Source organism: Carassius auratus, chromosome 38, assembly GCF_003368295.1.
Source record: "Carassius auratus strain Wakin chromosome 38, ASM336829v1, whole genome shotgun sequence".
Lineage (NCBI taxonomy): Eukaryota > Metazoa > Chordata > Actinopteri > Cypriniformes > Cyprinidae > Carassius > Carassius auratus.
Window position 1 is genome coordinate 599,654 of NC_039280.1, and position 26,651 is coordinate 626,304.

Genomic DNA, 26,651 nt, shown 5'->3' on the forward strand with positions numbered 1-26,651 from the left:
CAGATCTTCTTCATGTTTTTTTTCCCTGAAACTAAAGAAATGGAGATATCCAGTGATGAATATAAAGTGTTGTTCATCTTTGATGGTCTGGATGAGTGTCGTCTGTCTCTGGACTTTAAGAGTAAAGTGAAAGTGTGTAATATATCTGAATCAGCCTCAGTGGACGAGCTGCTGATGAACCTCATTGTGGGGAATCTGCTTCCCTCTGCTCTCATCTGGATCACCTCCAGACCAGCAGCAGCTGATCTCATCCCCTCTGAGTGTGTCCATCGAGTGACAGAGGTAAGAGGCTTCAATCAGCCACAGAAGGAGGAATACTTCAGGAAGAGAATCAGTGATCAGAGTCTGGCCGACAGGATCATCTCACACCTGAAGTCCTCAAGGAGCCTCTACATCATGTGCCACATCCCAGTGTTCTGCTGGATCTCAGCCGCTGTTCTGGAGAAGATGTTGAGTCGAGCAGAGAGAGGAGAGATTCCCAAGACTCTCACTCAGATGTACACACACTTCCTGATCCTTCAGACCAACATCAAACATGAGAAGGACTATGAGAAGAAGGGGAAAGATGAAGACATGATCCTCAAACTGGGGAAAGTGGCTTTTGAGCAGCTTGTGAAAGGAAACCTGATCTTCTATGAGGAAGACCTGAGAGAGTGTGGCATTGATGTGAGAGAAGCATCAGTGTATTCAGGATTGTGCACTCAGATCTTCAGAGAGGAGTTGGGCTTGTATCAGGGGAAAGTCTTCTGCTTTGTTCATCTGAGCATTCAGGAACATCTAGCAGCTCTATATGTGCACCTCTCCTGGACAAACCACAACAGAAATGTGTTTGAGCCAATCACCAAACAGAGTTTACTGTCTAAAGTGAAGAAACAGTTTAAACTCAGTTCATCAGAACATGTTTCATTATCTGAGCTGCATCAGAGAGCTGTGAAAGAGGCTCTACAAAGTAAAAATGGACATCTGGATCTTTTCCTGCGGTTCCTTCTGGGTTTGTCAGTGGAGTCTCATCAGATTCTCCTTCAACGAATAATGAAGCTGAAAAGAAGCAGCTTTGACAGCAATGAGAAAACAGTCGAGTACATCAAGAAGAAGATCAGGACCATTGAGTCTCCAGAGAAATCCATCAATCTGTTCCACTGTCTGAATGAACTGGGCGATCGTTCACTAGTGGAGGAAATACAACAGTATCTGAAATCTGGAGGAATAAAAGAAGCCAATCTCTCTTCATCTCAGTGGTCAGCTTTAGTTTTTGTGTTGTTGACATCAGAAGAGGAACTGAATGAGTTTCGTCTTGATAAATTTGTTAAAGGAAAGGATAATCCTGAAAATATGAAAGTTCTTCAGAAGTTGCTGCCTGTGATTAAAGAATCCAGATCAGTTCAGTAAGTATCACTGAGAACAATCTCTTCACTGTTAAAACATGAAGAAAATCAGAGTTAAAAGCTCATTAATCTTCAGTGATGTAACTATTATTTTAGTGATCTGCATTTTGATGTATTTTCAGTACAGAGACATTGTAAAAGATTTTTTCATGCATTCAAACAAAGTCACGTAAATAATGCTGGTTATCAAATTAAAAATGTTAAATTTAACAAGAAGGAATTTAAATATTTCTCATCTGGCATAAAAGATGAAGCAGAAATCAAGAAATCAACCAAACAAGTGGAGAAGCAGCTCTTATATACAGCAGCTCAAATCTCCTCAAATCTGATGAATCAGTTACTGGAGCAAAACAGCAGCTTACTTGAACACACACTTTTGAAGACAACATTTGACATCTACAAAATGTTATTAATTGTAATTGTTTTTTATTTGTATGAATTTTTAAATGTTACAGAAGGGCATCTGGAATGACAAGATCTAGACTCAAACTTATATTAAAACACAAGAACTATCTGCCAGTTCACAGTCCAGCATCTGGATTATTTTAAACATGTTAAACCAGTTAGAAGTTGAATTAAAATAATTTCATTTTTACGCAATTAATAGATTAAAGTTGTTTTAATGCTGTCTTTAAAAATGTTGTGTCAATTTGCCCATGAAACATGAATAAGTATGTTTTTTTTTTTTTTCATGGTTTAAATTGATTTAATTTTATTGGATTTGCAATTTGTTCATTGCAGCAAGTTGTTTGATTGTATTTTTTTTATTTATAGCTGTTTGATAGTTTTTCACATTTTAATTTTAATTTCTCTACAGGTTGAGCGATTGTGGTGTCACAGATGAAGGTTGTGCTGCTCTGACTTCAGCTCTGAGATCAAACCCCTCACACCTGAGAGAACTGGATCTGTCTGGGAATAAACTAAGAGATTCAGTGAAGCTGCTTTCTGATGTACTACAGGATCCTCACTGTAAACTGGAGAAACTGAGGTAAGATCATATATAACTTACACATGAAACACATTTAAAGTAAATATGAAGTGTTCAGCCTCAGCTTTTTAGTATTAAAATAAACAGCATTGCAAAAGTCATTGGTTCTGATGTTCACTGTAGTTTATATGTACAGTAGAGGATATCTGCATTTGTTACAGAAACAATTACATGAATACCATCAAGTAAGAAATCTAACTGAAGATAAACAAAATGTAATCTTAATAACACAGAACGGTTTCAAGTTCTCATGAACAGAAACGGTCTGTATGCATTTGTCAACTTCATTCACTCCACAATGAACTTGAGATGCTCCAGTCTGTCTTTTTTGTCTCCAACACTGATTCTGACACCGGGGTTCAGTATTATCTGATACAGATCCTGATCTGATACCAGTGCAGTTTTTTAAATCCATATAGAGTTTATATATTTGTGTGTGGAACTGATAATCACTCTTTCACAATCAACTAAATACAGACTGTAACGAGTGGGGCAGGGCTGAGAGCCGTGGGAATGGAGCGAGGCCGGTGGAGTAATTGGAAATGAGAGACACCTGCGCCACTCACCACTTTCCAATTACTCCTGCGTCTCGTTCCGTCCCCACTCGTCACACAGACTAATGCCGCATTCCAGGCAACCCATTACCCGTGTTTTTCCAACCTTAAACCCGTGAAAGTGCACTAGAACGGCAGTCAAACCCGTGACTTCCCACTCGTGAACTCGTACTAGATTGATGTACTCCGAGTTCTGACATCACAGCACGTGAAACACCAATGGCAGCCCCTACGAATAATATTGCCTACGGATGCAGTGTTTATGCAAGTGGTACACGTTGAAAAAACTATTTAAGGACAATGTAACTTCGCACTAAAATATATAATAAAATAAATAATAATCTAGCTAGAATTCCTTGCGCTCAGGAAGTTTGGCGTGACTTGAACGATACAAAGTCATTAGTCGTGGTTTGAAATCGTGACTTGCAGCTCAAAAACCTGCCTGGAATGCAGCATTATTAATTATAAAGAAAAATTAAAAAAATATATATATATGTGAAAAAAAAATAAAGTAGGTTAGTGGATAATTCAGCAGCTAATGTTGTAATGTCCAGCAGCTTTTTTTTCTTTTTTTTTGTGAAAGTGAAGGTGTGTAGTGTGTAGTGTATTATAGTTGTGCAAAAGTTTATTTACGATACCTGATCCGGCAGAAAATGGCAGCATGAGTATCAACATTGTTGCTTCCGTTCTGTACACAATGTTAATAATGTTAAAATATTCCTAACACAGGGGTCTTTAAATACTGCAAGTTAAATTTAGATATCATATGATCATGTTTTGTTTTTGACCTCAATTAATAATGGATTCACATCTGAACTGATCTGATCTGAGAGAGTGAAGAGTGTCTCATTGTTCTCTACAGGTTGAGTTATTGTGGTGTCACAGATGAAGATTGTGCTGCTCTGACTTCAGCTCTGAGATCAAACCCCTCACACCTGAGAGAACTGAATCTGTCTGGGAATAAACTAAGAGATTCAGTGAAGCTGCTTTCTGATGTACTACAGGATCCTCGCTGTAAACTGGAGAAACTGAGGTAAGATCATATATGACTCTCACATGAAGCACATTTGAAGTAAATATGAAGGTTTCAGCCTCAGCTTTTCAGTATTAAAATAAACAGCATTGCAAAAGTCATTGGTTCTGATGGGGCCTGATTATTATTATTATTATTTATTTTTTTAATGTATAATTTGTATTTCTCTGTGTGTCGAACCTATAATCACTCTTTAACAATCAACTAAATAAAGACTAATTAATTATAAATTATATATATATATATATATATATATATATATATATATATATATATATATATATATATATATATATATAAACAAAAATTATAAACTAGGTTAGTGAGTAATTCAGCAGCTAATTCTAAAAAAAAAAATGCACAATTATTTTATAAATCTAAATATGAACAGGAGGAATGGCTAACCGCACACTGATCCACTCAAGACTGAAAGTCTACAAAAATGATTTATTTTTCAATTTGCATCGTGCAAAAAAAGTGCAAAGTGCATGTGAGTTAAAAACAGAATGGACACCAGCAAACGTTTCAGCGCATTGCTATCTTCAGTGCTCATTTAGCAAACAACCCTCACCCTTTTTAAGCAAGTCAGCAATTAAGCACAATCAGTTGAATTGTCCTTAATTTGCTGACTTGCTTAAAAAGGGTGAACGATGCAAATTGAAAAATAAAGAATTTTTGTAGACTTTCAGTCTTGAGTGGATCAGTGTGCGGTTAGCCATTCCTCCTGTTCATTCTAATGCCATTGGCTCTACGCACCTGCAGTACTAAGAACTTTTTTTCTGTTTTGAGCGCTACATATTTTTTCTAGTTTCACATAAATCGTCTCCGGTTACTATCGTAACCTCGGTTCCCTGAGAGGCGGGAACGAGACATTACGTCAGCTAAGACGTATATGGGAACTCTTCCCTTCTCCACTTTCACTGAAATCTTATTGGCTAATGCCAGCTGGGGACAGCTGGCCAATTGACGCGAAGCATGCAAATACTGGCGGGTAAGCGTGCAGTATAAAATGCATGGGCGCGAAAATTACGTCAGAATCACGACTGAACGCTAGCACAGCTGATGAAACAGCGACCACGGCGGCTAACGTATTGTCTCGTTCCCGCCTCTCAGGGAACCGAGGTTACGATAGTAACCGGAGACGTTCCCTCTCGAGGCGGTAACTCAACATTACGTCAGCTAAGACGTATATGGGAACTGTATAAAATCCCGCCGTGAGAGCAGTGAAGATAAGCCCTGAACGGAGTCAATCACCCTCACACAAGCAGTACAGTTCTAGCCAATGGCCGTGTCGCTAAGAGTGCTTGCATCTGATAGGCGGAACTAGGCCAATGAAACATCTGCTCCGACCCTAACAAAATATGCATAACTTCAAGCAATATATCGAAATCTGCACTAACCAGGGCAGACACAAAGCAATAAGCACTCAAGCATGAGAGTTAAACAGAGTCGACGGCGTTTGCGGTGACTGCTGCATAAACCATTTAAACCATAACACAGAGTTAGCAGCCATGGTAACTACTGTATAGCTGGTTATAACAGCTTTAATGAATAAAACTTAACTCACCGAAAATACATGTGATGCTACAGAGGGTACATCCAGCTTGTAAAACCTGGCGATTGTGTTCTGGGAAGACCAGCCAGCAGCAAAACATAAATACTGGACAGACATACCTCTAGACCAGGCCCATCAGGAAGCATTTATAATGTCCTCGCAGAATGAGCTCTGATGTTGAGGGGATAATCCATCCCCTGGCATTTGATAGCGTCCACGATCCAGTGAGAAAGTCTCTGTTTAGAAACAACACGTACCTTATTACATCCACCAAGCACACGAACAGCTGGTCCGACTGACGAAAGGCGGCCGAGCGATTCATATACATCCGTAAAACCCTAACAGGGTCCCGGCGCTCTGAGTATCAGCGTCACGCGAGGCTGACGGCTCAACAGATAAGGCGGGCAGGGAAACAAAGCGGTGTATTGAGTGACTTCGAAACGAAACCCGGTCTCGGCCGGTGAGTGACATTACAGTCGCCAGGCCCGAAACCAATGCAATATCATTCACCAAACACTCGTGAAATTCTCCAAGGCACTTCGCTGAGGCGAGAGCAAGAGGCAAGGCAGTCTTCAGGGAAGCTCCTTAACCGCAATCGAAGCTAATGGCTCGAACGGTAGTTGGAGTGTTTTTGAAGCTGCTGCCACCGATCTGGATGAACTCACAGAGACTGTAACATCATATATCAGTTTCTGTGAGGATATGTGTATTCCTACAAAGACTCAACTAATTTACAATAATGACAAACCGTGGTTCACTGCAAAACTCAGACAGCTCCGTCAGGCCAAAGAAGATGCTTATGTGAAGGGGGACAATGTCTTGTATAAACAGGCTAAATAAACATTGGAAAAGGAGATCAAAGTGGCAAAGAGGAATTATTCTGAAAAAATAAGGACTCAGTTCACTTCCAACGACTCCGCATCAGTGTGGAAAAGTCTAAAGAAGATCACCAATTACAAGACACCACCCCCCAGCACTGTAGAGAATCAACGACTGGCAGACGATCTGAACAAGTTTTACTGCAGGTTTGAAAGAACACCCATCACCTGCCCTGAACGCCTCCCCACAAAACCATTCACACCCTTCACAACTCCTGCAACCAGCCCTGAATGCCTCTCCAAACTACCGTTCACACCATTAACAGCTCCTGCAACCCATCCTGAACACCTCTCCAATCAAGCACTCTCACCATTCACACCTCCTGCATCCCCCCTCTCAGGTGGGGCACCTGCAATTCAGATCAGCGAGGATGCGGTGCGCCAGGTCTTCCGGAAGCAGAAAAGGAAAAAAGCACCAGGCCCAGATTGTGTTACACCAGCCTGTCTGAAATCCTGTGCTGACCAGCTGGCCCCCATCTTCACACAGATCTTCAACAGATCGCTGGAGCTGTGCGAAGTCCCTTCATGCCTCAAATGTTCCACCATCATCCCCATCCCTAAGAAACCCAAAATTACAGGACTAAATGACTACAGGCCTGTGGCTCTAACGTCTGTAGTCATGAAGTCATTTGAAAAACTGGTGCTGGCCCACCTGAAGGACATCACTGGGCCCTTGCTGGATCCTCTTCAGTTTGCCTACAGAGCAAACAGGTCTGTGGACGATGCAGTAAACATTGGACTGCATTATGTTCTGCAACACCTAGACAGACCGGGGACTTATGTGAGGATCCTGTTTGTGGACTTCAGCTCGGCCTTCAACACGATCATCCCAAACCTCCTCCTGCCCAAACTAAATCAGCTCTCCGTGCCCATCTCCGTCTGTCAGTGGATCAACAGCTTCCTGACAGACACGCAGCAGCTAGTGAGGTTGGGAAAATACACATCCAGCACCCGTACAATCAGCACCGGAGCTCCCCAGGGCTGCGTTCTCTCCCCACTGCTCTTCTCCCTGTACACCAACGATTGCACATCTAAGGACCCCTCTGTCAAGCTCCTGAAGTTTGCAGACGACACCACACTCATCGGCCTCATTCAGGACGGTGACGAGTCTGCTTACAGACAGGAGGTAAAAGAGCTGGCTGTCTGGTGCAGTCTCAACAACCTGGAGCTTAACACGCTCAAAACAGTGGAGATGATCGTGGACTTCAGGAGAGACCCCTCTGCACTCCCCCCACTCACCATCATGAACAGCCCTGTGACTGCAGTGGAGTCATTCAGGTTCCTGGGAACCACCATCTCTCAGGACCTGAAGTGGGACATTCACATTGACTCCACTTTGAAAAAGACCCAGCAAAGGTTGTACTTCCTCCGCCAGCTGAGGAAGTTTAACCTGCCACAGGAGCTGCTGAAACAGTTCTACTCCACCATCATTGAATCCATCCTCTGCACTTCAGTAACTGTCTGGTTCAGCTCAGCTTCTAAATCTGACCTCAGAAGACTACAGAGAGTAGTCCAGACTGCTGAGCGAATCATCGGTTCAACTCTCCCATCTATTCAAGAACTTTACTTATCCAGAGTGAGAAAAAGGGCTGTCAAAATCACTTTGGACCCCTCACATCCAACACACTCCCTCTTTGAACTGTTGCCATCTGGTCGACGCTACAGAGCACTGAGCACTAGAACGACCAGACACAGGACCAGTTTCTTCCCTCAGGGAATCCATCTTATGAACAGCTGATAATAACGGCGAACACACTACACTTTATATTTATATACACACACACTTTATTTATCTAACACACATACTTAGTATACACTTAAATTTTGCACACAATATATATGTACATACATAACTTCATTTTGTTATATACGTGCCTACAATTCTCATTTGTATATTGTCATTCACTATCTACTTATTTGTATTTTATTTATTTTTTTTATTTATTTTTTTATTATGTGTTTTATGTTCTGTCGCTGTCATTCTGTTGTACTGCGGAGCTTCTGTCACGAAAACAAATTCCTCGTATGTGTAAACATACCTGGCAATAAAGCTCATTCTGATTCTGATTCTGAAGAGATAGAGCCCTCAAAACTAGAGCGAAATCCCACGGCGGCACGGAGGGCGGCCATGAAGTACACAATCTCCTTGCTCCCCTGAGAAAACTGAATACCAGAGCGTGCTTACCGATCGTTTACCCGTAACCGGGGAACGAAAGCGGCAATAGCGGTCACATACACCTTCAGCGTGGATGCTTTCAAACTCCCGCTATCCAACTGTGCTGTAGAAAGCGCAAAACATCCGACACGGAACAGGTCCCCGGGTCAATATAAATGTTCTCGCACCATTTTGTTGAAAACTCCACTTCTGCGTGTAGCAGCGAATGTTTGATGATGCTCGCGTCTCAGTAAGTGTGTTTAGCACTCGTCAGTGCAGAGTGTCCCGCTCATTAGGGTCCCCGCAGCGGCCACACATGAAGGTTCCACAGCTCGGGGCTGGGGTGCTATATTGTGCCATTCGCCTGAGACAGCAGGTCCTGCTTGAGGGGGATTCGCCATGGGGGAGCCATAACTCTCTCAGGTCCGCGAACCAGGGCTGATTCGGCCAGTTCGGGGCCACGAGTATAACTGATGCTTTCTCCTCCCTGATTTTGCACAACACAGGCAGACTCTTCACAGGAGGGAATGTGAAAGCCTGGCTTCCGGCCAGCGCGATGTCAGAGCATCTCCCAGCAGGGGGGAGTGAGATAGCAAACGTGTTCTCGCTCGTGGCAAACAAATCCACTTCCTCCCTCCCAAATCATTAGATCTGATCTTGGGTGAAGCCAACATCTCCTTGAGGAATCCCGTTCCTCAAAAGCATGCTCACTCCACGGTTCAAAGTACCGGGGATGTGCGACGCTCCTATGGAGATTAAGTGTCGGTCCGCCCACAACAGGAAACTCGCTGCCTGTTTGAATAGAGCTCTGGAGCGCACGCCGCCCTGGCGATTTATGTACGAGACCACAGACGTGTTGTCGGTTTGAATCAGTACATGTTTCCGCTCCAATTTCGACCGAAAGGTTTGCAGGGATATTAGGACACCGCTTCCATTATTCCAAACGGTTTATGTGTCACCTTCTCTGTGACCTTCTCTTGAACTCAAGTTACAGCCAAAACTGTAGCGGCCGCAATGTAGCAGACCCAGATGGCACACTGAAGAAGCCGCCGCCATCAGCCCCAGAAGCCTCTGAAATTCCCTCAGTGCAAACGACCTGCCCAGTCAGAAACAGCGCAGAGTCGATGAAATGCTCTAGAGAGAGATGGGCTTGTATCGCCATCGAGTCCAAACATATTCCCAGATATGTTACAGTCCGACTCGTAAAAACACGCTCTTCTGCATATTCACACGCAGTCCCAGCGTATCCAAACGGCGAAGCATTGTTTCCACGTGACTGATAGCACATCTCTTGAGTGGGCTAAAATCAGCCAATCGTCAAGATAATTCAACAAGCGCATTCCGCTCGATCTGAGGGGAAATTTCGCTCTATCGCTCTCTCTCGAGCAGACTGAGAACTTCCTGTCGCAGAACAGGACGGTTTTGGGGCAAAGTCAGTGACGGGACCACGCCATTGAAGCGGGGAGGTCTGCGTTTGAATTGGAGAGAATATCCGTCATGAATTATTCCCAGTATCCACGGTGAAACGCCCGGGATAGCCCTCTTACCGTCCATGAGATGACACGGCGGACACGTTACCTCTACAGCCACTGATGGCTTCTTTTAATCAGGGCCCCGCCCCCACGAGGCTGCACTGGCGGGAGGGCGGGTGTGTCGCGTAATGGTGTGACACTCTTGCGCCATCCTGAGGCCATTATAATTATGGACTGTGGCTCTGCGCTGTTTGAGACAGGGCGAGTGACACAACGTTGGGTGCAAGAATTTGTATATATGCTTCTTTAGTACAATTTTTACTCAGAAAAACATCATTTAAACACATAGCAATCGTCACCCATAGTGAAGTGGGGGACATGATGCATGTGTCTTTGTGGTGTTGGCACTCTCGCTCCTTCGCGAGGCCATTATAATAATAGGTTGTGGCTCTGCACTGTTCTGAGACAGGGAGAGTGACACAGAGATGAGTGTAAGAGGAAGTAAAGCTCTTTTGTTGATTGTAACATGCTTTTATTGTGGAACTCACACAAACAGCATTCAAACAGACATAGCAATCGTCGCCCGAAGAAACATGGGGGACATGATGCACCTGAACATTGAGGGTGACACCGTGTTTATGTGGTGTTGACACTCTCACGAGGCCAGTATAATCATGGGTTGTGGCTCTGCACTGTTCTGAGACAGGGCGAGTGACACAGAGATGAGTGTAAGAGGCAGTAAAGCTCTTTCGCTGATTGTATACCTGCTTTTATTGTGGAACTCACACAAACAGCATTCAAACAGACATAGCAATCGTCGCACGAAGGAAATGGGGGACATGATGCATCTGAACATGGAGGGTGACACCGTGTTTATGTGGTGTTGGCACTCTCGCGAGGCCATTATAATCATGGGTTTGTGGCTCAGCGCTGCTATGAGACAGGGCGAGTGACACAGTGTTGAGTGTAAGAGAAGAAAAGCTCTTTTGTTGATTGTGTACATGCTTCTATTGTGGAACTCACACAAACGGCAATTAAACACACATAGCAATCGTCGCCCGAAGGAAATGGGGGACATGATGCATTTGAACATGGCGATTGGGGCGGCGGGGCCTCCCGCTCACTCACTCTTTCACCGTCAGGGAGACGGCTCGATGGCGCGGTGGCTCTCTCGCGGCGCGGGGTCCTCGTCCTCAACTGACCCTGACGTTTCCTCCCAGGCTCTTACCACTGCTGGTTTCGGCCGAAACGAGCGTCCGGTTCAGAGCGGGGTGCCGCTGCGGGCTATTTTAGCTATTTTAGCCTGGCGAGGTGCATAAGAACCTCGCAGAAGAAGTCTGGAGTGAGCGACGGGGCATCACGTTGCTCATTGCCTTGGCGCGCTTTCTGCGTCTCTGAGAAAAGCTCCATGACGTCATCAATGAGGCCGGAGGGAGCAACTGGAACGTTTAGGGGCATCTTACTGTCCGCGTCTTTCAGGACAGCTAGGGTAAGCCCTAGGTGCCTATAAGGACGACCATGAGTCCCATGAAATGGCTGAGCAGAGCGCTAGTAGCCATCAGCGCGAGATCAGTTGCCGCGCGCAGATCCTTGATGACGTCAGCGCTACTGTGCCACCGTCTGCCTGAAACACCATGAGTATTGCTCTGGCATAAAGAACAGAAGCGGTCTTCCCTCAGAAGTATAGGCTTTGTTCGTTTAAGGGCCGTGAGCTGCACGGCTTGGAAGGCAGGCTGTGGTCCGAACCAAATGCAGAGGGAGACGGGCACAGGTGCGGTAACGGTCTCCTCGACGGGGGGAGGGTTTCCGCCCCATCCTCGTGCGTGAACATGGCCTGCGTAGCAGAGTGGGTGCGCGCCGATTGGGGTGCAGCCCACGACTTCACCACGAGCTCTCGCACGTCTCAATGCCGTCTGGTAGCAGCTCGACTGGAGGAGCCACGAGTCCAGTTACCTTCCACAGGCTCGTCAGGTGCGTTTTGTAAGTGAAACCCAGCTCTGTGACGGCGCCTTTCCGAAGACCCTGATGAGCTCCTCCTGGAGGTCTGCAGGGCCCTCTTGGTCGGGGCGGTCTTTTTTCCAAACCTTTTCCGACGTCGAAAGTGACATGGAGTCGTTTTGCTCGCCAGCTCCGAAGAGGACGAAGTTGGCGGGGCGGAAGCTATTGTCCACCACGTCTTCGGGCGGGGGAGGGCCCACCAGCGGCTCGCTGGCGGCAGTGGGCCTCATATACATTGCAGCACAAAGCACTTACAGAATGATGCACTTGAAGCAGTCGATGTACGCAGCACTTCACATTAAACAGTTCAGAGCACAAAGGATGTGTAGTGTATTATATCTGTGCAACAGTTGATTTTCTTTTAACAGATTTAAGTTCCAATTACTGTGCAGCTTAAAAACATTTTATAGTCTTTTCTTCTCCCATGTTTTGTTCTAACAGACATCAGGTATCAATTAACATGATTTAGAAACAACAATGAACTCCAGCAAGATAAAGTTATTTTATGCAAAACCATACACATTTATCTACAATCAAGTCTAATAATGGGAACACTGAATGATCTTTGAGAGAGTTTTACCGAGATGACTGTAGTAACTGAATGTGATCAGGGTTTGAATGATGAATGATGACTGACAGCCGCAGCGGAGAAAAGAGTTTGTGTGAAAATTAAGGACTTATATTAAACTGTATCTCACATTAAACTATCATATGTCTTCAGAACACTTGGAATATAGTGCATGAAAACTTTATTGTGCAGATTAACAGTAACACAGAATGTATGAACAATATCGGATTTGGACAGGCCCTGTTAAAAGATTTCTAACACAGGGGTCTTTAAATACTGCATGTTAGATGTAGATTTTTTTTATGATCATGGCTTGTATCTGACATCAGTTAATAATGGATTCACATCTAAACTGATCTGATCTGAAGAGCGTGTCATTGTTCTCTACAGGTTGAGTGATTGTGGTGTCACAGATGAAGGTTGTGCTGCTCTGACTTCAGCTCTGAGATCAAACCCCTCACACCTGAGAGAACTGGATCTGTCTCTGAATAATCTAAGAGATTCAGTGAAGCTGCTTTCTGATGTACTACAGGATCCTCGCTGTAAACTGGAGAAACTGTGGTAAGATCTCTCTGATAGTCACATGTCTTTGTCCTCAGTAAACCATCATTTAATGTCAATTCTAGGAATATAAACAGCAAAACACACTATATTTCAGCAGAACTGACTCTGATTAAGTTAATTTCATTCATTTCCATTATATTACAGGCTTTGCTTATGATAGTTTGATCAATAATGAACTTTCAGATAACATGTAAAAGAGTAATCCAGAGTCTCTGTGACTTACTGCAGGATGAATATCTCAGAGGTTTAGAGTTGAACAGACAAGAGTCTGAATGTGTTTAGTTTTAACTCAGTATTACAGTGATCAATGACTGAATGAAAGTTATAATCACTTCAGTGTTCAGCATTATCATTGATAAAAGATCCTCAAGACCTGTAAAACCACAAACAGTATTTTTATTTTCTATATTTATTTGCTGCTCTGTCAGCAGGTTCATGTTCCTCTTATATCAGGGAGAGGTAAACTCGGTCCTGGAGAGACACAGTCCTGCAGAGTTTAGCTCCAACCCCAATTAAACACAGCTGAACACAGGGCCGGATCATGACACGGACCGATTTAAAGTCCTCCTCGGTGTAAATCATGTTCTGGGGAGAGCAGTATTTCGTCTGGGTCTCCCTCTGCTCTAGTGTCCTGTTCACCGGTGTGTTAATCCAGTCTTTCTGAACACAGTAATCAGTGTCTTCAGGATCACTAGAAAGTTACAGCAGGTGAGTTTAATCAGGGTTGAAGCTAAACTCTGTGATCCTCCAGGACCGATCACATCCCTTATCCATCTCTGTCTTATTTCATGAGAAAAGCCTTATTTAAGAAAATAAAGTTCATCAAAGTAGAAAATAAACTCCAAAGACAATAAAGCTGGAGGTAAACAGGTGATGAGTCAGAAGAAAAGTCCATTAACATGATCTCAATGCTTGTGTAGGCAATAGTTCTGACTTTGGACCTTGAGAATCTCTATTGAGTTCAACACATTTCTATTCAGTTTTAATCTTCCAGATGAGACCAAACCTGACACAATTCTGTGTTTGATCACAAGAGTTAATAAATGAGATTTTGTTTACTTAAATGGGGAGTCATCTCATTTATCATCAGTAAAATATGGAGTGCCACAAGGATCCGTCCTAGGTCCCCTTCTATTTTCAATATATATGTTGCCCCTTGGTAATATTATTAGAAAATACGGAATTAGCTTCCACTGTTATGCTGATGATACTCAGCTATATATCTCAACGAGACCAGATGAAACTTCCCAATTATCTAAGCTAACAGAGTGTGTTAAAAATGTAAAAGATTGGATGACACACAATTTTCTCCAATTAAATTCGGATAAGACAGAGATACTAATAATTGGACCAAAAAACACTACACAGAATCTTGTAGATTACAATCTGCAACTAGACGGATGTACTGTTACTTCCTCTACAGTCAGAAATCTGGGTGTTATATTAGACAGCAATTTGTCTTTTGAAAATCATATTTCCAGTGTTACAAAAACTGCGTTCTTCCATCTTAGAAACATTGCCAAGCTACGAAACATGTTATCTGTTTCTGATGCAGAAAAGCTAGTTCATGCATTCATGACCTCTAGACTGGACTATTGTAATGCACTTCTAGGTGGTTGTCCTGCTTCGTCATTAAACAAGCTACAGGTCGTCCAAAATGCAGCAGCTAGAGTCCTTACCAGGTCAAGAAAATATGATCATATTACCCCAATTTTACAGCAGGGCTCTCAAGTGTCACGCATTGAGCGTGACAGTCACTCATTTCGGTCTTTTGTCACGCACTCCCGCCACACATTGTATTTCTCACGCAGAAAAACTATTTATAATATATTTAATATGCCGCAACGCCCAAAAGTTATCTGGTCGCGCTGCTCTCACTATGGAAACCGGCAGGAATCAGGAGTTCTTAATCGAGCCTGTCACTTATCAGCCAATCAAAAAAAAAGAAATAGGCTATACAATAGCCAATCAGAAAATAGCACTATTGTATCTGGGTAAGATTTAACACAACAACCAATGAAAGAAAAAAAAAAACATCCTGGAATTGTTCACCATCTTTCTCGTTCACTCACAGAGGAAACCACTGGAGCTCCGAGCATCACTTTGAGCACAAAGTAAGTAATGATCTCCTGTTACAACAAATTCACAACTTGATTGACACAAACAATGACAACTTGACTGCTGTTAGAGAATGTTTCCCAGATAATTAGCATCAGTTTTTCATGAGTGTCTGACAAATACACCTTTTCACCTTTTCTATGGATTGAGTGGTCTTTCTGATGATGGAATATGGATACAAAATTTAAAAAAATATTGTATCCCAAGAACAATATATTCACCCCTCTGCCATTTGGTAGAAGATATAAGAGCATAAGAAACAGCTCTAGTAGATTCAGAGACCGCTTCTATCCTCAAGCCATCAGAATGCTGAACTTTACTCAACCATCTTCACTCTCCTAAATGGTACACTTGTCACTTTTTAGAATTAATCCTTCAAACTAAATTAATCCTTTTTTATTTTACCTCTTCTATTTATCTACTTTCTATTAAAAAAAAAAATCTGTAAAATTGAGATTACTTTGAGCACAACAAATTTTATGACTGATAAATGTTATTTATGTGTATATGACAATAAACTTGAAACTTGTATAACCCAGAGATATCCTATAAGAAGGCTGTATTTGACTAGCTTTCTCTATGTCTTCTATCTCACTGATAGGAGAAAAACTCAATGTGGGTTTCACTACCAGAGCTACGCTAAACAGGCTCCTTGAGGCTGGAGAGGTCACATCACAGAAGGCTCAACAATTCCAGCAGGAAGCACTGGCATTTTTGGTCGGAGCTGTGGAGTATGCCATGGATAAACTCCCATTGAAAGATGCTCTCCTGAAGCATGCCAGATTTATTGATGTGCAGCTAAGAGCTGAGTGTGGGGTTGAAGATGCCCTATACTTTGTAGATTGAGGGTATTTTCGATGGTTGGTTTGAACAAAACCTCAATACGAAACAGTTTGTCTCTGGATGGGACATTGTACTCAATCATGACCCGGAAAATGGCTGGGCTTGAGCCGAACTGTTTCAAATGGGAGCCAACACCACAAATGATAAAGGAGACCAAAAAGGCAACAAACACTTACTGTACAACAAACAACACCAGTCATAATCTCTCTCTCTCTCTCTCTCTCTCTCTCTCTCTCTCACAAACATTCGCACTCAAACACACACACACACACACACAAATTTTGTAAATGGAATTTGAATAAACACTTTGAATTTGGTTAAATTGTCAGTGTCATGTGTCAAATATTTTCTTCCGGTGGGGGGGGTGTCACTCTTGCCTGTCTTCAAAACTTGAGAGCCCTGTTACAGTCTCTGCACTGGCTACCTATTAAGTTCCGTATCAGTTACAAATTATCATTAAAGCTGCAAGCAGCGATGAACGGGCCCTCGCACCCGGGCTCACCGGCAGCGAGTGGCTTTAGTTAATAGGTGAACGGTGAGAAATATGCGTTTAAACTCATAAATATAAGTAGAATATATCAATGTTTATTCCATATATGTGCCAATCTTCCTGTTGCCAGCAGGTGGCGCTATCATTATAATGGAAAATTGGCCTTCAGATGTGTTCAGGGCAGGACTTTTATCGAACATGTGAGGTTTGGGGAGGATTGGACATTTTATGCCTGAGTTACAACAACATCCTATTTCATGGCGAAACAATGAAATTTGTCAGGCCGCCATGGACACGCCCTTTAACGAAACCTCAAGATCTTCGCAATTTAAGATCGCAAAAGGCTTTAGATTACACTGACCAAGTTTGGTGTTGATCTGAATAAATATCTAGGAGGAGTTCGTTAAAGTACAACCCCTGAAAATGGCCAAAACAACACTAATTTTGCAGAGAAAATTCCAAATAACTGACTTCCAGTTGGGATTCGGACTTCGTACCAAGAGACTTTTTCGTAGATATTGGTGTGTTACATGTGTGTACCGATTTTTGTACATGTACGTGAAACATAGCTCAAGGCGCACTCCGTTTAAAGTGTATACGCACTCCGTTGAAAGTGTATAGGTGGCGCTATTGAGCCATTTTGCCACACTCGATGGAATATTGGCCTTCAGATCTGTCCAGGCCAGGACCCTTATCACACAAGTGAAGTTTGGGCAAGATCGGACATTTTATGCCTGAGTTATAACATCTTTTATTCCCATGGCGAGACATTGAACTTCATCACGGCGCCATGGACACACCTTTTAACAAAAACTCAAGATCTTCACAACTAAACATCACACAGGTCTTTAGATTAGACTGACCACAAAAAAAACATTGATGTCATAAAATTTCTAGGAGTAGTTTGTCGCAGTGTAAAATATGTAACTTCCTGTTGCCAATAGGTGGCGCTATGACTATAACTGAATATTGGCATGTAGATCTGTTCAGGTCAAGAGTCTTATCCAACATGTGAAGTTTGGGGCAGATTGGACATTGTATGTCTGAGTTACAGCAACTTCCTTTTTCATGGCGAAACATCGAAATTTGTCAGGCCGCCATGGACCCGCCCTTTAACGAAACCTCAAGTCCTTCGCAATTTATTATCGCAAAGGGCTTTAGATTACACTGACCAAGTTTGGTGTTGATCTGAATAAATCTCTAGGAGGAGTTCGTTAAAGTACAACCCCTGAAAATGGCAAAAACAACAGCAATTTTGAAGGGAAAATTCTAAATAACCGACTTCCTGTTGGGATCCGGATTTCGTACCAAGAGACTTTTTTGTAGGTATTGGAGTGTTACATGTGTGTACCAATTTTTGTACATGTACGTGAAACATAGCTCGAGGCGCACTCCGTTGAAAGTGTATAGGTGGCGCTATAGAGCCATTCTGCCACACCCGGTGGAATATTGGCCTGAAGATCTGTTCAGGCCAGGACTCTTATCACACATGTGAAGTTTGGGGAAGATCGGACATCTTATGCCTGAGTTATATCATCTTTTATTCGCATGGCGAGACATCGAACTTCGTCGCGGCGCCATGAACAAGCCTTTTAACGAAAACTCAAGATCTTCACAACTGAACATCGCACAGGCCTTTAGATTAGACTGACCACAAAAAAGACATTGATGTCATAAAATTTCTAGGAGTAGTTCGTCGCAGCGTAAAATATGTCACTTCCTGTTGCCAATAGGTGGCGCTATGACTATAACTGAATATGGGCATGTCAATCCGTTCAGGTTCGGAGTCTCATCAAACATGTGAAGTTTGGGGCAGATTGGTCATTGTATGTGTGAGTTATAGCAACTTCATTTTTCATGGCGAATCATCGAAATTCGCCAGGCCGCCACGGACACGCCCTTCAACGAAAAGTCAGGATCTTCGCAATTTAACATCGCAAAGGCCTTTAGATTAGGCATACCAAATTTGGTGTTGATTTGAAGAACTCTCTAGGAGGAGTTCGTTAAAATACAACACATGGAAATGACCAAAATTACACAAAATATGCTCATAATATAAAAAATAACCGACTTCCTGTTGGGTTTAGAATTTCGCTCCAAGAGTCTTTTTTGTAGGTATTGGTGTGTTACATATGTGTGCCAATTTTCGTGCATGTACGTGAAACATAGCTGGAAGGCTGTTGATTTTCTTGGTATAGGTGGCGCTGTCGAGCCATTTTGCCACACCCTCTTCTGAATCCTATATCAGACGAAAATTTTCACCAGGTTTGACGCGTGTGCAAAGTTTCATGACTTTTTGAGCATGTTAAAGCCCTCAAAAATGCGATTCATTCGGGAGAAGAAGAAGAAGAAGAAGAAGAAGAATAATAATAAATATAGCTGCAAGCAGCGATGGCGGGCTCAAGCCACCAGTGCCATCACCACCCCGGTGGCATCAGGTAAACTGTGCCCAGCGGGCACATGCATTCACAATATCCCTCTGGCAGTGAGGTTTTAAAGGATATGGCAGTTAAAGGGTTAATCCGAATCATCTAGACTTTAAAATCACATTCACAGAACAATATATATATATATATATATATATATATATATATATATATATATATATAACTTTAGTAACACTTTACAATAAGATTCCATTCATAAACATTATGTTAACATGAACAATATTTATATAGCATTCATTCATGTCAGTTAATATTCCAAACTTAAACATTAAAACATTGTTTTATTGTGATTTTTTTCCAAGCACATTTTACCAATTCCAAACCATATCAATCTTAATAACTACCATTATTTTTTATTTAATCATTTATGAGTGCTATACAATAGTCCAGGAAAGCTGGAAGAGAAAAACAGGTCAAGAAGAACTGACAAAAAGAATTGCAAAATAATTAGGAAATAATGTGAAGATTAATTTTTTGTCAATTCTGCAAGACAGACTTTCAGGAAAGGAGGTGGAATAAAAATGAGCTCCTAAATCTTAATCCCGGATTCTGGAAGATATATTCCTCAAACCATCGGACAAGAGGAGGTGCTGCTGGTCCTTCACGAGTCACTCTAATCTGTTCATAAAGCCTATATATAAAGTCTTAATATATAGTATTTCACAATACTTCATGGTATTCTAATCAAATCATTTTTTGGAATCTTAACTCTCAGAGCCTGACACTGAGTAATTCTGGAGACTCCAGGAAAGTGGCAGTTCTGTAAAATGTTGGCGCTGGAGACTAAATGCTCTCTGATAGTTTCACACCTAATTCACTTAACACACACACACACACACACACACACACACTACCCACAGTGACAGTGGGACTGAGTGACATCAGATGTATGATAGTTTTTTAATTTTCTATCATCCATATAGTGTTGTATAGTCATGAAACTATTGTCATGAGACCAGTCATTCTGAGGAAATATGCCTCAGAATGAATTGTCTTCTATGTGTACATTTTTTTTTTGAAGTGTTTAGAAGCTGCACTTTAAAAAAATAAAAAGACATTTACTGGTTCCTTTTTTACTATTATTTCAAAAAATCACCACGACAAAACCATTCAAGCTATCCAAAATTCATTCACACCTGTTCTGTAAGATTAATTCTTTAAACAGTGGTAAAAGAGGATGTGATGCTGAACCTTCAAGAGTCACTCAAAACGTATCTGTCCATAAAGCCTATAAAGAATTATTCTTAATATACAGTTCACAATACTTCAGCTTGTTATTCTAATTAAGTGAGGGTAATTTTATCAGTAAAATTCCTAAAATACATATTATTTTATTTGAAAGATTTCTATAAATGATTTAAATCATACTAGTTTCTACAATAATTATTTAAAAGTAATCCTATAGCTCCCTCTGGTGGCCATTATAGGTACTAAGAATTGCAAGCTTGATTTATAAGTTATGATAGTTTTAATTTTATGCTGGCTCTTGAAAAAAATAAAGCTATGAAACTTACTGTGCTTCCTTCAAATGAGGACTTCTACTTATATAAAAAATTATGAAGAGTTAGAATGAAAATTTGTAAAGATATAGTAAAATAACTATTGTATTTTTTTATGTTACTTTAATAAATCTCTATGGCAACACCATTTAAGCTATCCTAAACCCATTCACAATTTAACATCTCAGTATATTGGCATCATGTTGAAAAAGGAGTATGGAGTAGTATGAGGAGGAGTATGAATTCATTTACAGGCTGATTTTATCATAAATCCACAATAAAATTTCTGAGTTCTGTATCAATCTGTGTTGTTTTCTTTGTTTATTTTTATCTTTTATTTTTCATAGGAAGATAACTTACTCTCCTTTTTAATAAATGTGCTTATAAACCAAGGACAAGCTATTTATAGCTGTATTTATAAACTGCTTACTACTGACTATTAATATTGGGACAAGGCTTTATAAAGCATGAACTGACTATTTACTAATGAGTGCAGTTATTATAAAGTGTTATCAATGCATTTGCTAATGTTAACAAATTAGACATTATTTTACAGTGTTATCAAATCCCTTAAATGATTTGTAAGTGTTTTGTAATGATTTTATTGACCTACAAGCATTTGTGAAAGTTCTGCTTGCATTACAGCTTAGTCTTGATCTGTGAGCTGAACAGATTTACTGTTACATCCATGAGATTATGTAAATTCAAATAAATATCATGTCACAGGATGTCAGAGGTCAGTATCAAATTAATTTGAAATTATTATTTGCAGCACAAATAAGGTTTTTTAGGATTTTTAAAAATCCCTAAAACTGTCAGAAAAGGATAAGGCCTAAGATTTCTATGTGAGTGGCTAAATTTGTTTGTTTTTATAACTATAATGCATAAACTATGAAACTATACAAAATGTATAAAAAAGTACAAGTTATTCTTTTCCAATGTTTTTTATTTATTTATTTATTTTTATTTTTTTGGATTTACATTTTAAAAAATTAGCCTAAGGCAATCATTCTAAACAGCTTGAATAAAACCTGTCAATATTTATTATAGACCACTATAACTGTGTATAATCTAACAAACAAGTTTATTATGAAAATAAAAGCGTGTACACCAGATAAATTGGACGATAAAGAAATTGCTAACAATAGTATACAATAGTTTTTAGGCGTTTAGATGCAGAAATGGAAAAATAAAATGTAAAATAAAATGTAATTGATTTAATTAAATATAGATTAAGTCTTGTTAGAGCAAAATAATAAATAGATAAGTACACACATTAAACTAGCAGCCAAGATGAATGAGTTTCATTTTTTATATAGATTAAAATTGAAGACAGAAGCAGCTGGTATATGCGGTCACTTAATATTAAAATCCAGTAGATCCACTTCAGATTTATTTCTCAACAGTTTATGTTCACGTGGCTGTTTTCGTTTATATTAGCCAAGCTATTATGTATTTTGAAATAATCTTGTCCGTGATGTGTTCGTTCTTACGACGAAAGGCAGAATCCTGCAGCTCCAGAGATACATGTTATTCTGCCAGTCGCGCTTTCAAATAGTCTTGCACACTTAAACGGGTCACAAACACCTGCATTTAGCTCGTGTTGTGTTATAATGGATGTATTGTGTGCATTTATGGCAATAATTTATTTTAAAAAGCTCTTAAACAAGAATAAATTCGTTAGTTTTGAACTTGACACTGACACCTGCATTTAGCTCGTGTTGTGTTATAATGGATGTATTGTGTGCATTTATGGCAATAATTTATTTTAAAAAGCTCTTAAACAAGAATAAATTCGTTAGTTTTGAACTTGTGACACTGTGCGCGCTGATCGGAGGCAGTGATTTCAGATAGGCAGCCGCGAATATTTCATTTTCACACAAAAAGTTCAAAAACATCTTAATTTAGCTCTTGGTGTGCTCTAATTGGTGAATTGTGTGATATCGCTGCAATACTTTATTTTTAATAGCTATAAAACAAGAATAAACTCGTTTTTTTCTGAGCTCGTCATTCCACACGCTCCTGCTCAGAGCAGTGATTCATCTCTGGTGTTTCTCACGTATCACTGACCACACATCAATTATTAATGAGCCCTGACCTGATAATAATCATATATGTTGGTTTAGCTTGTCAGTGTGAATTAAATCCAAGTATTTATTTGTATTTTAACCGATTTAAAAGTGAAACCAAAAGACAGTCTCCTCCCTTTTTTTAGCCGGTAACTGCACCTGTAGGGGCGCATTTTCTCTCAGACAATGGAAGTCTAAGCACACACACTCAAACAGATGGACAGAGTGAGATGAGATGTCTGACAGTTTTTTAATTTTCTGTTATCCATACAGTGTTGTAAAGTCATGAAACTATGCATATTTACTCAGGATAACTTTTTTTCTGTATGAAAAAAGGTTTTGAAGTGTTTGGAATTTAAAAATGCAGGAAAATGAATAATTCCATCTTTATTGTCATTTAAAAAAATCACCACGACAAAACCATCCAAGCTATCCAAAACCCATTCACAATTTAAGTTCCTCAATGTTTTTTCAACATGTACACCAAGTTTGGTGTGTATAGTGTTACTCTCCTCTGAGCAGTATGCATTAATTCACAGCTAAATGTAAAAAACAATCCACATTCAAATCAAAATAGCCGACTTCCTGTTGGTCGTAGCTGATGACTGTGAATTAGAAAGTTGTCCGTCTTGATAAGAACAATTTTTGTACTGAGTTTGGTGTCTGTAGCTAAAACTAACCCCCTCACTTTTGACAAAAGGTGGCGCTATAGAGTGCCTCTTCCACGCCCTCTTATGAACTTTTGCCAGTGTCTAGCTGTCACTAATACTGATATGTGTTCTGAGTTTGATGAAATTCTAAGCATGTTATATGCCTCAAAATCACCTGAGAAGTATTCCAGTTTGACATGTTGCCACGGCAACAATATTTTTAGATATCAATATCCCCCCAGCAGATTTATATCGGCTGTGTTTTAACATTATTCTGATGAAGTTTGAAGCAAATCGAGTAATAATAAGATGCTGAATTCAAATCATTTTGAAAATGACACACTTCCTTCTGCCAGTTGGTGGCGCTATAACTTTGACTCCTAATAGTCACATATATGCGATCGACATCATACAACGAATAATCTGATGAAGTTTGATTAAAATCAGGAACTGTATGTGGATGGTATTAGACACTTCCTGTTTCTCATTTCTCGCCATAATTTCAACGCCTCGCCACGAGCAAACCGTTCGAGATATCAAAAATCCCCTGGCAATTTTTCATCCCCAGTGTCTTGAGATCATGTTGACCGAGTTTGGCGGCAATCGAGAAAAAAACCTATGACAAGTATTTCAAATTCCAGAGCATGCGCTTTTTACATAACTCTAAATAGCTGACTTCCTGTTGGGTGGAGCCTATGACATGCAATATGAAAGTTGTTCGGCACGATGAGATCTATATGTGTACTGAGTTTCATATGAATATGTGCAAGTATGTGTGAGCTATACATCAACATTTATGACTGTGTTCCAGGGGGCGCCATAGAGCCCCTGTGCCACGCCCGGGTCCCAGCCTCTGCAGGCTCCTAAAGGCCACAGATTCCAAAGTGTGCGCAAATTTTCAAGAGTTTTTGAGTATGTTAAGGACCCCCAAAGCCCCCACAACTTTGACGAAAAATTTGAATACTAAACCCTAAATAGCCAACTTCCTGTTGGGCGGAGCCTATGATATGCAATACAAAAGTTGTTTGGATTGATGAGATTTATATGTGTACCAAGTTTCATACGTCTACGAGCAAGAATGTATGATATATGGCTCTCCATATTCCAGGGGGCGCTGTAGAGCCCCTGTGCCACGCCCGTGTATCAGTCTCTGCCCGGCCCTAATGGCCGCAGGTTCCAATCTGTGTGCCAATTTTCAAGACTTTTTAAGCACGTTAAGGGCCCCAAAAGCCCCCGAGACGTTGGAAAAAAATAATAATAATAATAATAATAATAATAATAATAAATAATCCTAAGGAAAACAATAGGCCTCTCGCCCTTTGGGCTTGAGCCCTAATAAAAAACAAAGCAGATACAAGAGGGTCCTCGCACCTCGGTGCTCGGGCCCTAATTACTTACCTATAAGGCCCTAAATGGTTTAGCTCCTGCGTACCTAACTAGCCTTCTACCACGTTACAACCCATCACGCACCCTAAGATCACAAAACGCTGGACTTTTGGTCGTTCCTAGGATAGCAAAATCCACTAAAGGAGGTAGAGCTTTCTCACATTTGGCTCCCAAACTCTGGAATAGCCTTCCTGATAATGTTCGGGGTTCAGACACACTCTCTCTGTTTAAATCTAGATTAAAAACACATCTCTTTCGCCAAGCATTCGAATAATATATCTTTTTAACTGTTAGTGTAGTTGCATCTGTTCAAAGGTGCATTTTTATTCATTAACTTGGGTTAAACTAATTTTACTTTGTTGGATCAGCAGCTATGCTAATGATGTCTGTATTTTGTTTCTATGTTTCGCCACGGGATTTACATCCCGTGGTAACTAGGATTTAAACAAGCTCCAGTCTGGATCCAGAACACCTGAGAAGAGATGATGCTGACCCTCAGAGGACCTCAGATGATGCTAACCTTGAATCAACAAACAGAACTAACAATTATTGCTAAATGTGTCACTGAATCATATAATAACATAATTAATAATATTGATAGTTCATCGTCTAGCTGACTACGTCTTATATTATTATTGTTATTATTTTTATTTTTTCTAAAATCCTGTCAAATGTGCAAAAACTACTAGCTACTACTAAATATTGTAGAAACATAATTTTCTGTAAAGTTGCTTTGTAACGATTTATTTTGTAAAAAGCGCTATACAAATAAACTTGAATTGAAAACTTGAATTGAATGAGATGTAATGGTTACACATGGCTCCTGTGAAGCAAATTTCTCCAGACAGATCTGTGCTTATATCACTATGAAACAATATCTCACATTCAGCTCTGTGTGTCTGTTCAGTCCTGAAGCACATGACAGTTTCAAACAGCAGCATTGAGCATCAACATGCAGAAATCTCATTCTGTCAGCAGCAGTATGTGACAATGCTTGTCATTATATCTCCTCTCCTGCTCTGAGACCAGAGTCAATAACAAACTACACACACTTCAACTACAATTAACACTGTGTCATTGTTCTCTACAGGTTGAGTGATTGTGGCGTCACAGATGAAGGTTGTTCTGCTCTGACTTCAGCTCTGAGATCAAACCCCTCACACCTGAGAGATCTGTATCTGTTTGGGAATAAACTAAGAGATTCTAGTAAGAAGTTACTCTCTGATCTGGAGATGGATCCACATTATAAACTGGAGACATTACTCTATTGTGAGTGTTTGTTTATTTAAGTTTTGTTTATTTTCTGTGATGTGACTGATTTTGAATATATGAATATTTTAATGTCTTACAGTGTCTCTAGGTGACAGTAGTTGTTGATCATTTACTGTTATTAATCTCTGGATGTAATATGAATATACTGTGTGTTTTCTGAGCTGGATCTGCTGATGTGATGTGACAGCAGTAATGTCTCAGGCTCATATGTGTCTGTGTTTTATTGTAGGACTCTCAGTGTTTAGACGTCAGTTCAGTTTCCTCAGGATCAGCTGATGGTGAATAAGGAGCCGCTTCAGAGTCACACAATCAACACAGACTGTGTGATGGGGACACAAGAATTTAGAGATGTTCATTTTCCTGACCGACTCCTAACACTCGTTATCTAATTATTGACTGTTGACAAAATTAGAATGTTACATTAGATTTAAATTAAATTGGAATTAATGTTTATGTGACCCATTGAAAGTGGACCCTTAACAGTTTCTATTAATGTATTATTATTATCTGTATGACCAAAATTCATTTTCACTGTAATAAGGAAAACAAAAAATCCAGTGATTGCACACAGATCTCATGGGAAACATTTGTATTCGTGCAGAATGAGATGTTAATATTTTTCTCTTTAAATACTTTTTATTTCTAGATTTTTATGTTGTTTATAATAAATAATTGTATAGCTGCTTATATTTTCTGCTTTGTATTTTACTCTGTTCTGAACACAATA

The 26,651-nt window shown here is 40.5% G+C and overlaps 1 protein-coding gene across 1 annotated transcript; it reads left to right on the forward strand.

Moving 5' to 3' along the window:
• Nucleotides 1–26,651, forward strand: LOC113056590 (NLR family CARD domain-containing protein 3-like). The gene is made up of 4 exons (XM_026223351.1): nt 1–1,385; nt 12,977–13,147; nt 25,743–25,921; nt 26,154–26,651. Coding segments are annotated over exons 1-4 (1,725 nt in total). The 5' UTR covers nt 1–12; the 3' UTR covers nt 26,156–26,651.

Bases quoted from the DNA above. Each gene is read 5' to 3' on its own strand.
- LOC113056590 (XM_026223351.1), top strand. From the start codon at position 13: ATGTTTTTTTTCCCTGAAACTAAAGAAATGGAGATATCCAGTGATGAA. The intron at 1,386-12,976 runs GTAAGTATCACT...TGTTCTCTACAG, and splicing joins AAAGAATCCAGATCAGTTCA to GTTGAGTGATTGTGGTGTCA. The intron at 13,148-25,742 runs GTAAGATCTCTC...TGTTCTCTACAG, and splicing joins TGTAAACTGGAGAAACTGTG to GTTGAGTGATTGTGGCGTCA.